General features: G+C 38.4%; 1 protein-coding gene across 11 annotated transcripts in view; it reads left to right on the top strand.

Moving 5' to 3' along the window:
- The first annotated feature begins 250 nt into the window (after window positions 1-250).
- Window positions 251-19,721, top strand: part of LOC131057709 (uncharacterized) — a 28,388-nt gene continuing 8,917 nt past the window's right edge. The window contains exons 1-4 of one of the 11 annotated variants that reach the window (XM_057991862.2): window positions 251-318; window positions 461-551; window positions 733-825; window positions 1,998-2,970. In XM_057991862.2, the coding sequence (XP_057847845.1) occupies window positions 2,048-2,914 (867 nt within the window). In that variant the 5' untranslated portion in view covers window positions 251-318; window positions 461-551; window positions 733-825; window positions 1,998-2,047 and the 3' untranslated portion in view covers window positions 2,915-2,970. The other 10 variants (XM_057991863.1, XM_059213258.1, XM_057991865.2 and 7 more) reach the window with 10 other exon arrangements.

The following is a 19,721-nucleotide window of genomic DNA, read 5'->3' as shown; positions in this document are numbered from 1 at the left end:
AATTACAATTAATAGTCTAATAACAATCAAACAATCAAATTACAATTAATACTCAAACAAATATTAGCAATTACACCTTTTACAGTGTAGTGGAATATAATCCAATGTTGAAAGTCAAGAAAATATAGAAGGATAATTTTGTGTTTATAGATGTCGTTTCTCAAATCTCTATTTTAACAATTAACACAAGAAATGTTATTGGCCTAGAAAAACACGATACATGTGCAGTAAATTGTTGTTTTATCCTCTCGATTGTTAAAAGTTTTCTTCGTATATAGCAGCAATGCAAACTTAACCATTAAGTTCTGCACTTTCACAGTATAGTTAACTATCTCTCACAACAAACATTAGATATTATGCACAGTTTTTGTTTTTTATATATATCAGGTTAGGGCATTTATTTCTGACAATTTTAATATAGTACAAAATTCAGTATATTGAAGTTAGTTTGGCTAATCAGGTCTAGTTGAGCGCCTCCCTCGCCCCGATTAACTCCAAATTTTCCGAGACGGTTTCTCAATCGGTCTATATTTCTGCTACCGCAGGGCACGGTAACTACACTTCTTTTTATGCTAATTCTTTTCATATTACTTGGCATTGTCAAGGATCAAATGAAATTCGACAATAATTTTACTCCATGATTCACAGTGCATTGCAAGTGTAATGCAGTTAAAATGGGTGCTTGCATGCTAATTATTGATGTTGTTTTTGTTGGGAACATGAATGGTGAAGAATCGGACAAGTATGAACGGAAGAGGCTGTTTGAGGGAGAGTGATTGAGTATGACGATGAATTTTATGCACTTCATCGATTTAATTGCACTTGGTAATAATCATTTATTCTACGGTTTACACTATCTATTTAATTTGACCAGCTTTTTCGGACATTCTCTCAACTAGTTTCTGTCATTTAGGGCCAGAGAAAGGTGCTGAGATGTCTTTAGTATGGATATTGTTACTGCGCTTGTTTTATTTTTCTGGATCTGTTTTTTCATTGGAGGATAAACAGCTGCAATGCCAGATGAGCACATCCTGCCTGTATAAACATCCTGTAATGGAGGATAAACGTATGCTTGATTTTATGTATTATGATTTTTCGTAAACTGTTTTATTATACGTAGTTTAGTGATGTGAGGGTTGCTTTGTCTACTGTTTAATGTTGAATTGTATTTTCACTCTATGGATTGTACAGAATTGCAGAGTCACCCCTACAACATTGCTTTGTAGTTTGTACATATTTTAAAATGTCGAGGATTGCTTTCTACAAAGCCTAACAGTGAATGGAAAACTTGACCCAATGCATTGGCAAAAATGCTGGATTTCTCATAAATCAATCATTGTATACATTATCCTTATACGATGTTTGCTTTGCAAAAAAAATGATATTGAATTATCTTCAGTCTATTCATTTGCAGAACTGTTTAACTTCTCATAAATCATTGCATGACATATATATTTCTTGTATTAGGGCTGTAGAACTGCCGGGTTTCATATCGAATTATTACTTGATACATATTTTTCTTATATGGGGTATGATCTATTCGAAACTTAGCTCTATAATCTATTTTTTACTCTATTTACTGCGTGGAACTGTTGAATTTCTTATAAATATTTATTATTTTCCTAATTTTCTGGTTGCTTTATACAAGATAAACTGTACTTTTACTTCATGTGTTTTATTCAGTATTGGGAAGTTTCACCACTTCTTTTTCAGTACCTAAGCTCATTTAAATATTTTTTCTGAATAGTACCTTTTACGCATTGTGTAGGAGTGAGGAATTTGTGTGATTTTACCTCTTCTCTTTAATGATTGCAGAGGCTTCCCACCAACATTTAAAACCTTTTTTCTATAGTTTAATGCCAGTGGATATGCATTTATTTGGAATTTTTTGGTTTGTTGAACTGTAGTTTCTCCAAAGTTACTCCATTATATACATTGTGGTAGCTTTGTGCAAAATTTAATCTGGATCACTACTTTTTACTATGTGCATTATGCAGAACTGCCGAATTTGTTTGTTTTTTCTCATCACAGCTGAAACAAGATACCAATGGCGGATGGTCGATCAACAGGGCAAAGCCCTTCTGCATCAAGTGGTTTGCCATCGAAGAAGGAAAAGAAGAAGCAGGCTAAGGAAGAAAGAGACAAACAAAAGCAAGAAGAAAAAAAGAAACGGCGTCTTGATAAGGCTGTTGCAAATTCAACTGCGATCAGGATAGAACTGGAGCAGAAAAAACAAAAGAGAAAGGAACAAGAGAAGAGGCTTGATGAAGAGGGTGCAGCTCTGGCTGAGGCTGTCGCAATGCAAGTACTTGGGGAGGAGGATGAGGTAATTCAGACCTTGGAATCGGATTTTACAAACAGAATACATCATTTCAAACCAGGTTTAAGTATAGGAAAGACAGAAACTGGGCATCGAGTTGGAATCAAACAACAAGGCAATACTGGGAGAAATTCAGAAACAGTGGTTGCCAGGAAAAGTGATGAACAAGCTTGGAATATGACTGCAATTTTGGAGGAACGATTACAAATGAGGAATGCAGATCCTTATTCTGCTGAAAGTGGTTCAATTGGTGAAGCTGAAAGCAGCATAGAGGAGGACTTCCCAGTAACCAATGAGAGAGCAAGGGATGCTGAAATAACTGCTGAGTTGGCTGCAGCACGAGCTGTGGCCGCACTACAGATTGCTGAAGAAGCAAGAGCTGAGGCAGAGGCTGCAAAAATGGAAGCACAGTTGTCCATTGCTAATGATTGGGGGAAGGGAGGCTATTCAAACTCAGACAGATTTCAATATAAGGCGAGTATCGCAATGAAAATTCCTTTTTTGGTTAGAGAATTTTTCCATGTGTCTATTTCCACTACATCCTTGCTTAAGGAAGGGAATTCCTGTATTTTTGTTTTTCTATATCTTATGTAATTTTACTTGTTGTTTGACACCTGATTAATTTTATAGTCTCTCTGTTATTTGGTGTGTGTCTTGGGCACTGAACAAGTTGCTTATCATCTTATTGGTTTGTATTCTCTTGCAAAAGTATATAGTAAAGAAAGAAGAGAAGGATGATTGTGGCTACTAAGGCTGATACAAATCAACTTCACCTCGCTTGAATAAACATGTGCTGCATTGACTCCAGTTTTTGGGGTAAGTCAGGGATGCGAAAAGTGGATGCCTGTGTGTTCCCCTGAAACCGTTGAAACAATATGAATAGCTACCGAGGAGTGGGGACATATGCACATGTGTTGACTGTGAAAAATGTTGCGGTCAATGGTATTAACTCTTTTACCTATCTCGAGGTCAGGTTAGAAACATACTAGACTAATCATGAATGCACAGAACTTCACATTTAAACATGAGAAAGGGAAGCTAAGTTAGATTGGTTTGATTTATGAAGTCTGGGTTACAAATGCATAAGTTAAAAAGGAACCCGTTAACATACGACAAAATCTTGAATTTTATCTCTAAAATGCAATTTTAGTTGTTTTCAAACTGCAATGTTCTCTTAGCATGTAAAACTCAAAGACAAAGATTATTGAGTCTTTAGAACATAAATGTGTAGCAAGTCGAAAGTGTTTTTCAAAATGAAAACTTAACCAAACTGCAACCAAGTTATGAAAGTGAGAGATATTAGACACTTGTACTTGTGAAATAACCACAAAAAATGAATTGCAAAAACTGCTATAACAATTGTAATTATTAAGTTCACTGCTGTTCAAGGAATTAGCAAATGAACTTAAAGAGGACTGTAGAACAAAAATATAATCTAGATGACTAAAAAGTATGAACTGCAGCTAACAAAAAAATGATTAAGAAATCAATAATGACGAGCCAAAACTAAACTAAGAGTTAAATCTAACAAACTAGCTAATGAGTTTTCACTAATGAAAACAGCTCACCATATAGCTAAACTAAATCAATTAGTTAAAAGCATAGTTCCTTGTAGACATGGGTGTATGGGTACTGTTGCAAGGATGCGGATCAAATTAGGGCGGGCCAGTAAATGAATAAGGATATTGCTATGTTATATACAAATGTAGTCACCAAGCTCCATGCTTGTTAATGAAATTTTCTGGTAACTTTGGTTAAAAATCTAATATAAGCTGAATTGAAGGTTAAGAAATCTAAAAATTGAAATTAAGGCTAATTGCAAATTAGAAACTAACTGAAGCGATCAAAGAATGAAACCATAAATTAAGAGTGAACTAAAAATACCATCTCAATTTGATTTTTTTTTCATGATTTTATGGTTAGATTTTCTATAGGGGCCTACCTTTGAAAATAAAACCAAGTTTTTACAATGCATCCATAAACTTTTAAAAGTGCAAAATGCTATAGCTAGAACTATACTATCAATAAAGAGAGGCACTAACAAACAACACAAAAGGGCAATACAAATGGTTCTAAAGCCAGAATCTGCAATTACAGCAGCTCTTCTGCAGGACAAAAAGATAAATCACCTTTGGACAAGCTACACCTATCTCTGCCAATGGCTACGTCCTCATGATCCACAACACATTCTTCAATCCACATCATTGGACCACGGATGTCTCATGGGAATGACATATTGGTTAGCCCCAGAGAGAGGCAGGGATGAGTCTGAACCGCAGGTCTTTACAATGCCTTGTATGATGTAGAGAGCTCTCGTAGAAGACTGGGAGAGAAGTCACTCTCAACCTCTGTGCTGCCATTCCTATGAATAAATCTGAGGGCTGCTAATACCTTCCCCATGTCATGGCAAAAAGCCTGCAATACTCCCACTCCATGCTGGAGCTCTATGAATTCCTCCTATTGGTATGGTTGGGCGTCAACCAAGTTGACCAATTTTCCATACACTGGCTCTAATTCCCTTTCTTGCTTTGCTGCCTCTCAAGTCCTCAACTCCTCGTCCATCTTTGCTGCCTCCATGTCACTGAACTAATCGGGTAGGAATAACTTAAGCAAACACATCCCTGATTCCATATCAGGGACAAAGTAGGCCAACTTGGTGTTAAAGTCTCCTTGCAGTGTTGATTTTGGCTTGTTACCAAATTCCAAACCTTTGTCACGAAGAACTCTTTGCATGAGCCCTAATGCAGCCTCATTCTTGTTGATGTGTTTTTTAAGACACCTCGAACACAAAATAAAATACTAAGTATTTTATCCTTTCTTGAACAAAGAAATCTCATATGCTATACGATGTGATCAAGTGAGACAACTCCAAGGTTTACAATGCGAACAATTGACTTTAAGTTTGTGGATAGACTCAGTGTGTATGATGTGATAATGCTGATAATCACAAAGGGACTTACGCTTAGGAACACAACTGGAACATAGAACATCACTTGATTGAATTAGAAAATAAAGGGGCAAAAGGGAGAAGGTTGAGAAATCTAATCTAGAGTCCTAAGGACAATGATGACAAAGGATGATGCTTTGATAGATGGATTCCATAATCAAGCCTTGCTTCACCATGCAGAAACACCTACACAAAACTGATGCAATCTCGAAAGGATAATGAAGGTTTTTCATATTATGAATATTCGTTCAAACACCCAATACTGGTGCAGTCTAAGTGAATATCCACAATCAAACTAGTGCTTAATGAGGTTCAAACTAACCCTATACTGCAACTTACAATCAGCAAATTACAAATTGGTATGAATTGGAATTCCAACAAAATATCATCACATTTCTCCATTATAATCAATGCACTTCGACTAAAACTAAGAAGTAACAAGAAACCATGCAAAATGTGAAAACAACACATAGATATCCACCATGCTTCAATGAAAATCATGTATTAGTTTCAACAAGTCTTAGCAACAACTTCGATCTTCCTCCTCCTACTCTACTTCTAATTGCTATCTAACAACTATTGATCAACTATTTGCTATTAACCTTTACAAATGAGAGAACTGAGCTTTATATAGAGGTCTCTTTACAATTCAAAGGCTCAGATTGATTCAAAATCAATGGTCGAGATTTAACAATAAAACCCTAATTAGGGTTAGTTACAACTAACTTCATTGTGGCCAATGATAAAATTCATTGCAATGGACACATGGCCCTCTTAAATATGGACCAATGAAAAATGAGGTTAGGTACATCAAATTTTGTTCCTTCCACATGTTTACCTTGTTGACGAGTCAGGTACATTGAACTTGGATGTGCTGACTTGTCACCTTCTAATAGGTTGATGATAAACGGATGCCACCTCATCATGGTTGTGTTGTAAATCATCACAAAAGAAATCCTTGTGTTTGGGGCAATATCTCTTGACACTCAACATTATCCAATTGCCTTTGACGAATGTGATGATAGTGGGGCCTTTGACAAATGTGATGATAGTGGGGTATATTCCCAAATTGTATTATCTAGAGTGATTTTCACATCCTTGTCTAGGCCTCACATTCTTTGGAATTTTACCATTTTCACACTGAGTGATTAAAAAAAAAAAACTCAATTCCTTGATAGTTTTCCTGACAACATTTTGCAACATTTGACAACTTTAACAACATTGTCAGCATATGACAATTTTGACACCCCAACATGGAATCAGAACTTGAAACATGAATCCCTGACCTGATCACATCGTAAGGACAATCCTTGCATTCTAACTCACTTGAATCGACACACTTATTCCCCGACTAACAAGACGTACCCTTCTCACAAGCAAAGGCTAATGACTACTACTATTGCCAAGCTAAGACAACTAAACCCAAACACCTAAGCTAAGATGCAAAAAGTTGGGGGTCCCCATTTGCAATGGGTTGATGTGTAAAAACATCACAACAATTCTCAGTGACATATTCTTTTGAGACAATGAGCCAGCACATCACCACCATTTTAACACTTATCCTTGTCTGCACTTTGTTTTCTTGTCATCCTTCCAAACCAATGGTGGTTACCTCCTTAGTCACCGGATTCGCTGAATTTCATGGTTGAAGTTCGAAATTCGGCAAACATTAAAAAAATGTATAAAGTTCGTTGAAATTCGTCGCTAGATTCGTACGGAGCACTTTGTATTAGGTTTTTTCAAAACAAAATTCCTCCTGCTCACGGCTAGGGCACTACATATTTTTTCAAGGCGTGACAACAAAGAAACGATGGGTGAGAGGATATGTTTTACTCGACATGCCACCACGGGATTAGTCTGCTCGAAATCGTGATGGCTGTCGGGCAATAGATTTGGTAGTGTTCGTTCTTGGCTTAGCTTTCTTTCATTCCACGACTGCTCTTTCCCTCCCGTCATTTTCATTCATTTCCACTGCTCTCTCCCGTCGCGTTCCCACTGTTCTCTCCTGTTGCGACTTCTTTTGAAGAATTTAAATTTTCTTATATGTAGTTGATTTAAAACTTTTCTATGGTTTATAATTTTTTATAACATATATTTTATATTTGAATAATTTATATTTATTAAAAAATTAATATTATTTTATTTATATTAACATTTAATATATTTAAACTTAATATTATTTTACTTGTTTATTTTTATTTTTAAATATTAATATTTAATAATAACTAAACATATTTAATTTATATATCTTAAAAAATTATATATGGCGAATTTAATTCGAATTTTATACATTTTAAATTTTTTCCTTGTCGAACTTTATTCGAATTTCAAAGCTGTTGAACTTCGAACCTGGTGACTTAGGTTACCTCCCAAACACACACAAAGGAGTGCCAAACACCAAGCCCACATTGCAACTATCCAACACACAAGGCTCTAACTAATCACCTCATTAATGGATTCCAGAGACTGCACAAGGGCTCACACTAATTCTATAATTTTGAGCATGCCAAAGCTGCCCTAGACTCCAAAAAATATAACATTTGAACAACCATTAATGATAATTTCTCAAGTTCTGCACTACATCTCTATGAAAAACAAACACTATAAATTACTAAGCATGCATCTCTGCCACAAAATCTGCCAAATGAATGAACATTGGGTAGGAATGCCCCACGATGGCAAAGGATGTAGTTTTCCAAATCAGGCCATGTTGAGTCCTGATAGATATACTCAACTGTTAACAGTTCTTGATTTGTACCCTTGTAAGCTAAAAGGTGTGCTGTTACATTTGCTCCTCTCTACATGATTGTAGTTCAACTCAGAAAAACTTAGTTTTTAGGCACTGCACTTCTGCCACAAAGTGATTGAACTTCCAATTAGGATTGAACCCTTTTTTCATATCATTAATAACATTGAGAGAATCACCTTCAATGATCACCCACTTGTAATTTAAAGATTCTGCTATCCCTGAACCTACAATTAATGCCTTCCACTGAGCTTCATTATTGGTCTCAGGGCTAAAGAACAAGGAACCTGTATAGAGGAAGAGGCCATTAGAATCTTGCAGTACAATTCCATCTCCTACTCTCCAGGGTTATGCATTGAAGATTTGTCAAAGTTTAACTTAATAACATCAACTGGGGGAGGGTGCCATAATACATTCTCTTCTTTTATACTATTCTCTTTCTTTTTCTCTTGTAGGTTCCGTAAATTTTTCTTCTTAACCCATGAACAAGGGGCATCTCAATAGGAATTACGAAGAGGAATATGTAAACAGAAAAGCTATACATTAAAATTTTGAAAGAAAAAGACACATAAGAACTTTTAGAGAAGATCAAAACTAAAGATTGGTCAAACATGTTTTCCATTAATCAAAGACTATATATATTTCACTGTAACAGTTTTGTCTAAGTTGCTTGTTTTGGTATGGATCTTGTTTTGAGTTTGTGGTTCTGGCAAATTTGTTTTGGGGTTGGGTTTATTTTGGTTTTGTCTGTACAAAAAAAGAAATAAAAATCATATATATATATTTGCAGCCTAAAAGTAGGAATTAAGTTAGAATATCATATAAACAAGAAAATCACCATAAACTTGAATGCCATTTAAAATATAAAAGATAAATATTGTAAAATATTCTTTGTTCAAACTTCAAGTTCAACATTAAAAGAATAATATCAAGTTCAACACCTAGTTTTCAATGCCAAGTAAATTTTTTAAATCATCAATATTATCATTATCATTGACATTAGACGATGTAGAAACATTTGAAGAACCACAATCAATGCCATTGCCACTCACACTAAAATTGTGTTTGCTTTTGAATTCTTCAAGTGCAACATGTTAGGAAGTGGAAGCATTCAAGACAGTATGCTCTGGCTCCATATCCCACAACTTTGTTTATCCTTCTATGTAGCCATGTTGTTTGTGCAAAATGAGGCACAAGTTGGAATGTACATACACTAAATTGTTTGCCCTTTTTGAGTGCCACTCACACTAAAATTGTGTTTGCTTTTGAATTCTTCAAGTGCAACATGTTAGGAAGTGGAAGCATTTAAGACAGTATGCTCTGGCTCCATACCCCACAACTTTGTTTATCCTTCTATGTAGCCATGTTGTTTGTGCAAAATGAGGCACAAGTTGGAATGTACATACACTACGTTGTCTGCCCTTTTTGAGTGCAATCTGTTGCGTTTTATTGAGTGGGTGAAAACATATGTGCTCCAATTCCTCCTAGATGTAGATAAATTAGCAAGCTATGAAGACAAAGTAGAGAGATAGAGTTATAATTATAAAAAAAGATTGAAAAAATTATAAATGAAACTTTAAAGATAATTTTTTTTTTTTTATTAAACTTGCAATTTTTTTTGATTTGGAGGGGTTCTAGGTGTTAGAATTATTAGCTATGGAAGTACCACCAATTGTTAACATCATTCATGAACTTATCATGAAGAGCCTCAACACTTTGACCATTGGAGTGTATAAAATTAATGAATTCAGCCATGACTACATCTTGCAAATACGTTAGTGAAGAGTCTATGAAATTTTTACTTGTACCTTTCAGCGACTTCATAATCTATATATTTAGCGATCCTTTGTGGCACAAAAAGAATCTCAGCACTATAGTATTTTGGACTTAATGCAAAGGGAAGAAGATGGAGTGAGGTTGTCATTGTATTCCATCTTTTGTCAATAATTATGTGCACTTGTTTGTAGAAAGTTCCTTCTAGGACTTGGTCTTTCTCATTTATGATGATTTTTAATCTTTGCCATCATTGAGTTGATGCCATCATACATCTCTCCCAAGCAAGGTTTGCCCATGTCGGTATAACAAATCATATTCAAAACAGGCTTGGTGAAACTAAAGAGATACTTAGATCATCTACTTAATATTAGTTGCCCTCTCAATGGTACTTTGTCTCCATATGGACCAAGTTTGGCCAATGACCATGCTAGAAAGTGCCGAACAAATTTTCACAAGTCGTCTCAAGACGATTGCTTCAGAGGCAAAACAAGTCTCAACAACTTATTTAAAATAAAAAACAAAAATTATTTGAAAACAAATCTTAAAGAAGAGTTAGAATACACAATCAAACTATGTCTTAAGTAACTACATTTAAAAAAATAAATTTTCAAGTAAAGTGAAGCTAAAATATAAAATTTTGTATTATTTCACTAACCTTCTATAGCTCCAATTTTAAAACATGTGGTAGTTGGTGATGAGCATTTGGATTTCCTTAGCCTTTACATACAACTCTTTCATCCAATTAATTTTGCTCCCAATCTTTTGTAGCATAAGATTGAGAGAGTGAACCACACAAGGTGTCCACACCACAGTTGAAAAACCCGGACTCGACAATAACTCGATAGGCTTTAAATTTTTAATAACTCAAGACTCCATGAAAACTTGGCTACTTTATGGAACATTATAAATATATAATTTTTAAATAGTCTTCAAAAACTTGGGGGTTTGGAGGCAAAGTCCCTTGTGGGGTTAAGAGGCAGTGCCCCTTGCGGGGGTTTGGGGCTAGAGCCCCCAACAAGGTTAAGGGGCAGCGGCCTTGACCTATATGGTATGGGGTCTGGTTGAGGGGTGGAGCCGTCATTGCCGAGCACAAATTAAGGCCTTCAAAACCTCACAAACTTTCATTGCAAATGTCATTTTTTATAATTTTATCACTTGCACCTCTACAATGGCATATATGGTATAGGGTGCAGTCGAGGGTGTTAAGTTCTTTCAAAATTTTGTGATCAAAATAGAAGAGATGGAGATATGATCTGAAAGTTTTATTTTATCTGCTATAGCATGTTTTGAAGATGCACCGCACTTATTAACTTCAGTGTGTACATCCTCCTCAATGTAAGCATGCTATATAAGTGGATGAGGGGTTACGTAGTAAAGAGATATGTCTTCCCACGTGGGAAGACACATCTCTTCCCTACGTACCTCTCACCACAGTATATAAACTAGTCACCATTTACATACCCAATCGGAAGGAGTGCGACTTGTTTGAGAATCGCTTTACCACCCGATACCATGAACGGTGTAACCGTTGATCAAACGTGATAAGTTAACTTTGGTTTTATTTATCATTAGTTAACGTTAACATATTAGTATATGTAATCAAATATATATATATATATATATATATATATAATAGTACGACCAACGTTACAAAATTTAACACTCCCTCTTAACTAGGGAGGACACATTTCATGTTAGAGAAAACATCACAATTCATCCATTGATTGTGAAGAGAGGAGATATCACACCATAGTGATATTCAGAGATATGGTTCAACAATGAATATCAAGTCTCATGATACTCACCATAACTCATAGTTATCAAGTAAGGTATGTGCACTGGCATCAAGTCACACGATGCCTACCATACTGATAATGATTTCATGGCATGTCCACGAATATTATGTTCATAATATTCACCATGCAGATCTCTATCATAATTATGGTTTATTTAATGATATCAACCAACAGATATCTACCATAATGTCTCAGAGATATATATACTATCATGACATGTCCACAGATATCAAGTCACATGATATCCATCAAGATAGTTAAATTGATAATTGTAAAATCATCACCTTACAATATCAATTTGAAACAAGTGTTCATTATTGAAAAGTTGCCACCCTTCAATAATGTTCACAAAAGGCCCATGCAGTCATGGAGTCACACACATGACAAATAAAAGAGTTTACCCACTAAACATCTTTAAATATATTAGTATATCAGAATAAATGAGACTCTTATCTCAAAATTAAATAACATTTTCAACCATACCAAGTTTATCTCTAAAGTGTTCAATCTTGATCTTGGAGAGAGGCTTGGTAAGAATGTTTGCAATCTGATCACCTGTACCAATATAATTTAGTCGGATCACATTCCTTTCCACCATATCTCGAACATAGTGATAAGGAATCTCAGTGTGTTTAGACCTGTCATGAAATACTGGATTCATTGAAAGCTTGATGCAACTCTGATTGTCACAGTAGATGACAGTAGGATTTAAGGGCTGACCAAACAGTCCTACAAGCAGTTTCCGAAGCCATACTGCTTCTCTTGCTCCCATGGAGGCTGCAATGTATTCAGCTTCTATAGAACTCTGAGCAACTGAAGATTGTTTTCTACATATCCATGAGATCATTCCTGATCCTAAATTGAAGCAACATCCTGATGTGCTTTTCCTGTCAACTACGCTTCCAGCCCAATCAGAATTAGTGAATCCATGTAGGTCAAGGTCTACATGTTTATACTTCAGACCAAAACCAATAGTTCCTCGAAGATATCTCAGAATATGTTTTGCAACAACAAGATGTATTTCCCTAATTTCACACATGAACTGACTTAGTGCATTAACAGCATAACATATATCAGGTCTTGTGTTTACCAAATACATCAGAGATCCAATAATCTATCTGTAGACTGTAGGATCTGCAAACTTTGATTCTGCAGCTGCTTCCCTTAGTTTGTGTAGATTTGTCTCCATAGGTGTGGTCATGGATTTACAATCCATCATTCCAAATCTCATGAGTATATCAATGGTGTATTTTCCTTGATTAAGGATTATACCATCTGCCTGCTGCCAAACATCAATCCAAGGAAGTAGTGAAGAATTCCTAAATCTTTCATATCAAACTCAGAGGCTAATTCTTTCTTACATTGAGAAATACAATTATCCTCTCCTGTGATTAGTAGATCATCAACATAAAGAATAAGAATTAATAATTCACCATTGATTACCTTGTATTAGAGATTTGGATCTGCTTCATTCTTGGAAAACCCTAATTCCAAGAGATAGTGATCAATTCTTTCATACCATGCTCTAGGGGCCAGTAGCTCAGTGGTAGAGCACTCCAGCAGCGTATGGAAGGTCCTAGGTTCGAGTCCTAGCTGGTCCATGTCTCAACATGGTATTAGAGCCAGGTCCAGGCTAGGAGCCCCAAGCACACGAGAGGTGTGGCTTAAGGGGGGGTGTTGGTGTTGGAAATAAGCCACACCCGGACCGACGTGTTGGTGTCTGTTTTATCATCTACCAAACATTAGGATAGGATACCCGAAGGTATTCTATCCTCTCCTGAAAAATCACTACTGATTCCAAGGTCTATATGTGCGAACAAGCGACTTTGGTGGAATAGCTTCTTGTGTAGTGTATGCTGAAATTTCAAGGGGGACTTACGTTTGACCAGCATCTTGAACTGGGTGTTCTCGAGAAACCAAACCTTGCTTCGCCACACTAGGGACAACTACACAATGCCGGTGTAATCTTCAATGGGTTGTGCTTATGATCGAGATATTGGGATGCACAGGGGATGGGCTCAGACTAACTTTACACGGTAGAATGGAAATCATCCATTTACCAAAAGTATGAGCGGAGATACACCATCAATTGACACTTATCAAATCTTTCATTCAAATTAACAACAATGAAAGCAAATCTAGATTAATTCTAACTAAGTGTTGAGGCAATTTAAACCATGCAAATCATTCAAATAATAGAGATTACAAAGCAGCGCACATGCAATATATTATCTGGAAATGACCTTAAGCAACAATACATCAAAAACCTCACACTCCAAATGAGAGGAGGCAACCTTATATAGTTTCTCAAAAATAAATGAATGGCCAAGATCAAACAGCGATCAAGGGCCAAGATTGAAAGTCCTAAACCCTAATTAGGGTTTCCCGAAATACTATCAGCTCAAACAATTGAAGGAATGACACGTGGTACAACTGCTAATTTCGCTAAGTTGAGTGGCCACTTTCTTCTTTCAGAGATTCCACGTATTTGGACACAATGAGCTTGACCTCCTCCATGGTGACACTTGGCAAACCGCCAATCTGGAAGTCGATGAGGTCCACCTCATCGGTACATGTGGCAAGGATGCCTTCCCACTCCACTACTTGGGTGAGGAAGTTGTCATCGATGGAGAGGAAGTTTGCAATCTTTGAAAGGTCGCCTTTGTCAATCATCCCTGAATCCCTGAAGAAGCTCGCCTGAATCCTAGCTCTTAGGTTCTCTGCTTGTAAATGCTTCTCCCTTAGGCTTTCCTTCTTCCAGATTTCTGACGCCACACGGAATACCTTGCTCAGGATCTCTCTAACACTTGCTTCTGTCTCAAAACACTTGGTCTCGGATTTCTTCAGAACCTCAATCCGAGTGACCAAAGTATAGTACCACGTGCCGAAGTCGTACCTGTCTCCTGTCTATATGATGCCTGCATCCACTAAGCTTCTCTTTGACATGCCTCGGATAACCTTCAGATGAGGGAGTATTTCATTCTGAATTTCATCCACCTCTTCCCAATTGGAGGCTAGATCCTGGATACAATCAATCAACAAAGAAGTTGCCTCATGTGCCGATACTAAGATTTCCACCAGGGTGTCAGCATGCACTGAAGCGTCTGAAATCCATTCCTTTTCTTGAGTGTACGATACCTTCATATCATCATAGTCCTTCATTGATCCTTGCTGAAGAGGCTGTGGCGGAGTGGCCGGGACTTCACGGTTGAGTGGGCTGGTAAGATGGAGAACATACTTCTTCCATTGCTGGTTCTCTTCTTCAACCTTCTTCCTGTTCTCCTTTTCATGAGCTAGCCTAGCCTTTAGAACGTTGCAGGAGTCATCAAAATATTGGACCTCTTGATCCTGGGTGGGCTTACCCAGCTCTATGGTGGTAACCTTGTAATCATCCACGGTCACATTGTCTCTGGTTTTCCCTTCTTTGGGCACCGCTATCTGGACTATCCTGAATCCGGCACTGTCTCTCTGAATTAGGGAAAATTTCTTGGCGGGTTTGGGTGGTTTAGCTACAATGGGTTCATTCACCTTCTCCAGGAATGCTGCGGTGACCTCCTCGGTTGAGTGGGCCTCCTTGGGAACCTTGGCCTTTATCCTTGCTCTTAGCCAATCCGGAATGGTTGATTGCTCTACAGCGTTCCGATCAAACTCATCATCTGCCTCTCTTGGATTTGCTGGTATGCCATCCAAGAAGATTGTAGGTGTTTCAATTTGCTCTCTGTTTGGACTTTGGAAGACCTCTTTCACTACTTCCTCAACTAGCTGGGAAAGCACTCTTTCTTCATCATTAATCACACAAATGTTCATCTCTTGTTCCCCAGTTGCACTCTGATCAGGTGCAATGGTAGCAGCACTTAGGATGGAGTGACTCTCGCTGGATTCTCTTCTCTCACCTACAATCCTTTTCCCTGTGACCTTTGTGGAGCTTCCAACCAACTCCTTCCTCTTTCGAGACCCAACACTTTCTGGATTTCGCACATTGCCGGTGGAGGTACAAAGATCGACGGACAAAGTATCATCTACTCCCATTAATTCATAAGTCAAAGTCACACCTTTGGCCTTCAATTGTTTTGTCTTTTCAGACACCCACCACCTTGAGTACTCAACCACTGACCTCATGAGGTCTGCTAGATCTGATTTCTCTCCCTCTGTCCAATCTATTAAGACTAAGGGTTCATTTTTCATCTTTTCAAAGCTCGGCTGCTGAAGTTCTAGGCTTTCTTCTACTTGATCGGCAACTCTGAATACTTCCGTTGCTCTCACCACGTTCAAAGGGATTCTTGACTAGAATCTCTTCCTGATCTCGAAGCTATCGGCTGCATTAGCCCAGTAGTCTTCTAGATCCAGTCTGTGCTCAAACATTGTCCCTTCGATCTTCTTTATCCTATGGAATGGATCAAAATCTTTTCTTGCCTTGTATTGGTAGAAGGGATACCAGGCCAACTCCTTCTCCACAGTTGCAGCAGCTTGTGATGATGGACATGTTTCCAGCCCATTACCAATTGTGAGTGAGGACGTTCCTGCCTTCTTCTTCTTATCCCTTTGAATCACTATATACTCCTCCAATTGTCTCACAACCTCGAGCAACACCACTCGGTTGGTAGGGTAAGCCGGAAGCTTGTATGGAGGCTCGGAGAATCCCTGAATTCGGAGGTAAGTGAATTTTGGATATTGTATGTACCAAAACCCAAACCGACCGATGAAGTCCATAGACTCCTAAGAGAGCCTCTGGTGCAAGCCACCTTGAAGTGTCCAGGTGATGTGCATCAGGAAGGTATCATTCACTCTTTTAAAATGGAATTTCTCTTCCATGTGGAGCTGGGGATAGCAATTGTACACTGGAAACTGGTTCTCCTTGTTCCCAACTTCTCCTCTGCAAGTGAGACCTTTGTATCTGTAGGTCCTGGCCAATGAATAAAACAAGTAAGAACTCATGAAGAAAGTCCTATTTGTCTCCAGGTTCCTCAGCTGGCTGTCTAGGTTGTCGCTGATCATCCGAGCCCAGTCTATCATCCTTACTCCATTGATTATTTCATTAATGAAATAATACATCTAGGGTTCAAATGGAGCTCCCTGAGGATTTCCTATTATTCTATTGAGCAGGACAATCATGTCCCCAATGTCCTCCTTGAAGTATGCTCGCACTAGGCTCTTTCTCTGGAGTTTGGAGGCGCCCTTCCTTGTCTAGTCTAGCCAGGAATGGTTAACTATGGCATCATATTCCTCTAGGTGGTCCTGGTGCAGACTGTCAGCTTCGTCCTTTGTCATATACACTGTGTTGTGGTACTCTGGGATCCTAAAGGCCTCTTTGATGGCCTCATCGCTGACATTCGCCAACACTCTTCCATCAGGTGCAACAATGTCCTTACTGATGGGGTTGTAGTGTTTGGCACATTCAACTACTAGTTCATTGCACTGCATGGTCGGGAGGAAGCCAACAACATGCACGATACCACTCTTCATCATTTTTCGCGCAATGGTGGTAGGCACAAGGTTGTCCAGACCAAACATTCGCTTCTTAAACTCCCTCAGATTGATGTGTCCGAGGTTGGTGTCGCTGATGTTCTTCCACTTTGAAGTCATCCTCGACTGTGGAGGAGCATCTTTGTCTACCTGGAATTTCATAATGTCTAAGGCCTCTGACTTGGATAGAAGTAAGGCTAGAATTTTCTCCAAAAGATTCAGAAAATTCAGAAAAGTTTGGATGATTCTTCCTCGTACTAGTTGCCTTTCTCCAGAAATCTGTAAACTTTTTGCCAAAAAATATTATCCAACTTCCAGCAATATCTAGAATTTTCTCCAGATGATCTTCAGACTGACATACTTTACTAAGCTCTCCTTAGTAACTTTGAACTTCTTGGTGTAATAATGAAGTTGATAATGAAGTATTTGTAGACAAGGTTAAATCTTCAAGTAAAACCCCTAAAATCATCCAACTCATACTTCTAATTTTAACTTCATGTTTCCCAGTTTTAAAACAATATCTCAAAAAAAACTTTCCATTTTGATTTAATATCTCAATAATCTTCCAATATTCTCAATATTCTTTTCTTCCAAAAAAACTTTCCATTTTGGATTTATTTTGAGGATTTTTAATAATCCTTAGATATTTTCTTCATTTTGGATTTAATTTTGAAATCTCAGTGGATTTTGTGACATTACTAGCATCTTGCTGATTTTGTTTGACTTTTCAATGCGTAGGTGGACTTTTGAAATTTATCTCCATCTTCTCCAAGGTATGGCGGACATTGGAGACCTCTCCTCATGGCTCTCTTCAAGGCGAAATTTTGGCTAAGGCATGGGGTGGACTTTAGCCTTTGCTCCTTCACGGCCTCATAACCTTTGGCGGACTTTGGACTTGGCTCCTCCATGGCTTTCTTACCTTGGCGGACTTTGGTGGGACCTCTTCATGGCTTAGGCATATGACGGACTTTAGACTTGGCTCCTACATGGTGAAATTTTGGCTAAAGCATGGGGCAGACTGTAGAGGTCTCTCCTCATGGCTCTCCATCAAGGCGAAATTTTGGCTAAGGCATTGGGCGGACTTTGAAGGTCCCTCCTCATGGCTCTCTTTACCCTTGGCGGACTTTAGACTTGGCACCTCCTACCTTGCTCTCTTACTTTGGCGGACTTGGGGGAGGGCTCCTACATGACCTCCATCTTGGGCGGACTTTGGTGGCGGCTCCCACCTTGGGTGGACTTTGGTGGTGTCCCCAACTTGGGCGGACTTTGGTGGTGTCCCCAACTTGGGCAGACTTCCATCACTCCTCCTCCTTAGGTTCCCAACCTTGGCGGACTTTGGAGGACTCTCCACCTTGGGCGGACTTTGGAGGGCTCTCCACCTTGGCTCTCTAACCTTGGCGGACTTTGGGCATAGCTCCTCATAGCTCTCTTACCTTGGGCGGACTTTAGGCATAGCTCCTCCATCACTTGGCATGCTTGGGTGGACTTTGGGTTATACCCCTATGCACCCCACACACATATATGGCGGACTTTGAAGGTGTCTCCTACATGACCTCCAAGACAGTGGCGGACTTTGGGTTATACCCCTATGCACCCTACACACATACATGGCGGACTTTGAAGGTGTCTCCTACATGATCTCCAAGACAGTGGCGGACTTTGGAGAGTGTTAGCCATCATGGCCTCTTGAACACATGGCAGACTTCTGGATGGCCTCATTTGTACCTGCACAAAAAACCTTTGTTAGCCAGACTTATAGGATTTTTAGAAAAATTTCAAAATTTCACAGCTTAATCAAATTTAACTGGATTAACTTGAAATTTGAAATCCACGCCTAGGTGGATCATTTGAAGCAGCAAAAAGCCTAAAATCTAGGAATTTAGCTTTTTAGGTTGAAACTTGGAATTTTTGAGTTCCGGTCGAAGCTGGTCAGTGGTGCAAGTGTAAACCCTAGGTTTGCATCCCGAAGAAGCAAAAAGCCTAAAATCTAGGGATTTAGCTTTTTAGGTCAAAACTTGGAATTTTCGAGTTCTGGTCGAAGCTGGTCAGTGGTGCAAGTGCAAACCCTAGGTTTGCATCCGGAAAAAGCAAAAAGCCTAAAATCTAGGGATTTAGCTTTTAGGTCAAAACTTGGAATTTTCGAGTTCCGGTCGAAGTTGGTCAGTGGTGCAAGTGTAAACCCTAGGTTCGCATCTCGAAAAAGCAAAAAAGCAGACATCCTTAAAAAATAGGGAAAACTTTCTAAAAATAGCCATACCGGGGATCGGGCTAAAAATGCCAAAAACGAAACTTCCTAAAAAATAGGAAAAAGCAAAAAAAGCAAACTTTCTAAAAATAGAAAGTTGTCCAAATTTGTCCAAATCAATTGCGATCTTTGTCCTTTGGCCTTTCTAAGCACTCTGGTGTTGTTCACACTTCAGAATCACATAACATGCAAAAACTAACTTTCAATCGTCAGGGCTTGAAATGCTTTGAACTGGACAAGGCTTGGTGAAATTGCAACAAAAGGTCACAGGACACTAACAAAACCCTAGAAAGCAGGAAAAGAGAGGTTCCCCATTGGCAATGGGGCGATGTGTGAAAAAAGGTCACAACACGACGATGGACTGGTCCAAGAGGGGCCAGTAGCTCAGTGGTAGAGCACTCCAGCAGCGTATGGAAGGTCCTAGGTTC

This window comes from Cryptomeria japonica, chromosome 10, assembly GCF_030272615.1.
Source record: "Cryptomeria japonica chromosome 10, Sugi_1.0, whole genome shotgun sequence".
Lineage (NCBI taxonomy): Eukaryota > Viridiplantae > Streptophyta > Pinopsida > Cupressales > Cupressaceae > Cryptomeria > Cryptomeria japonica.
The sequence above is the reverse complement of the archived record's forward strand: the minus strand, read 5'-3'. Positions and strand labels throughout refer to the sequence as shown.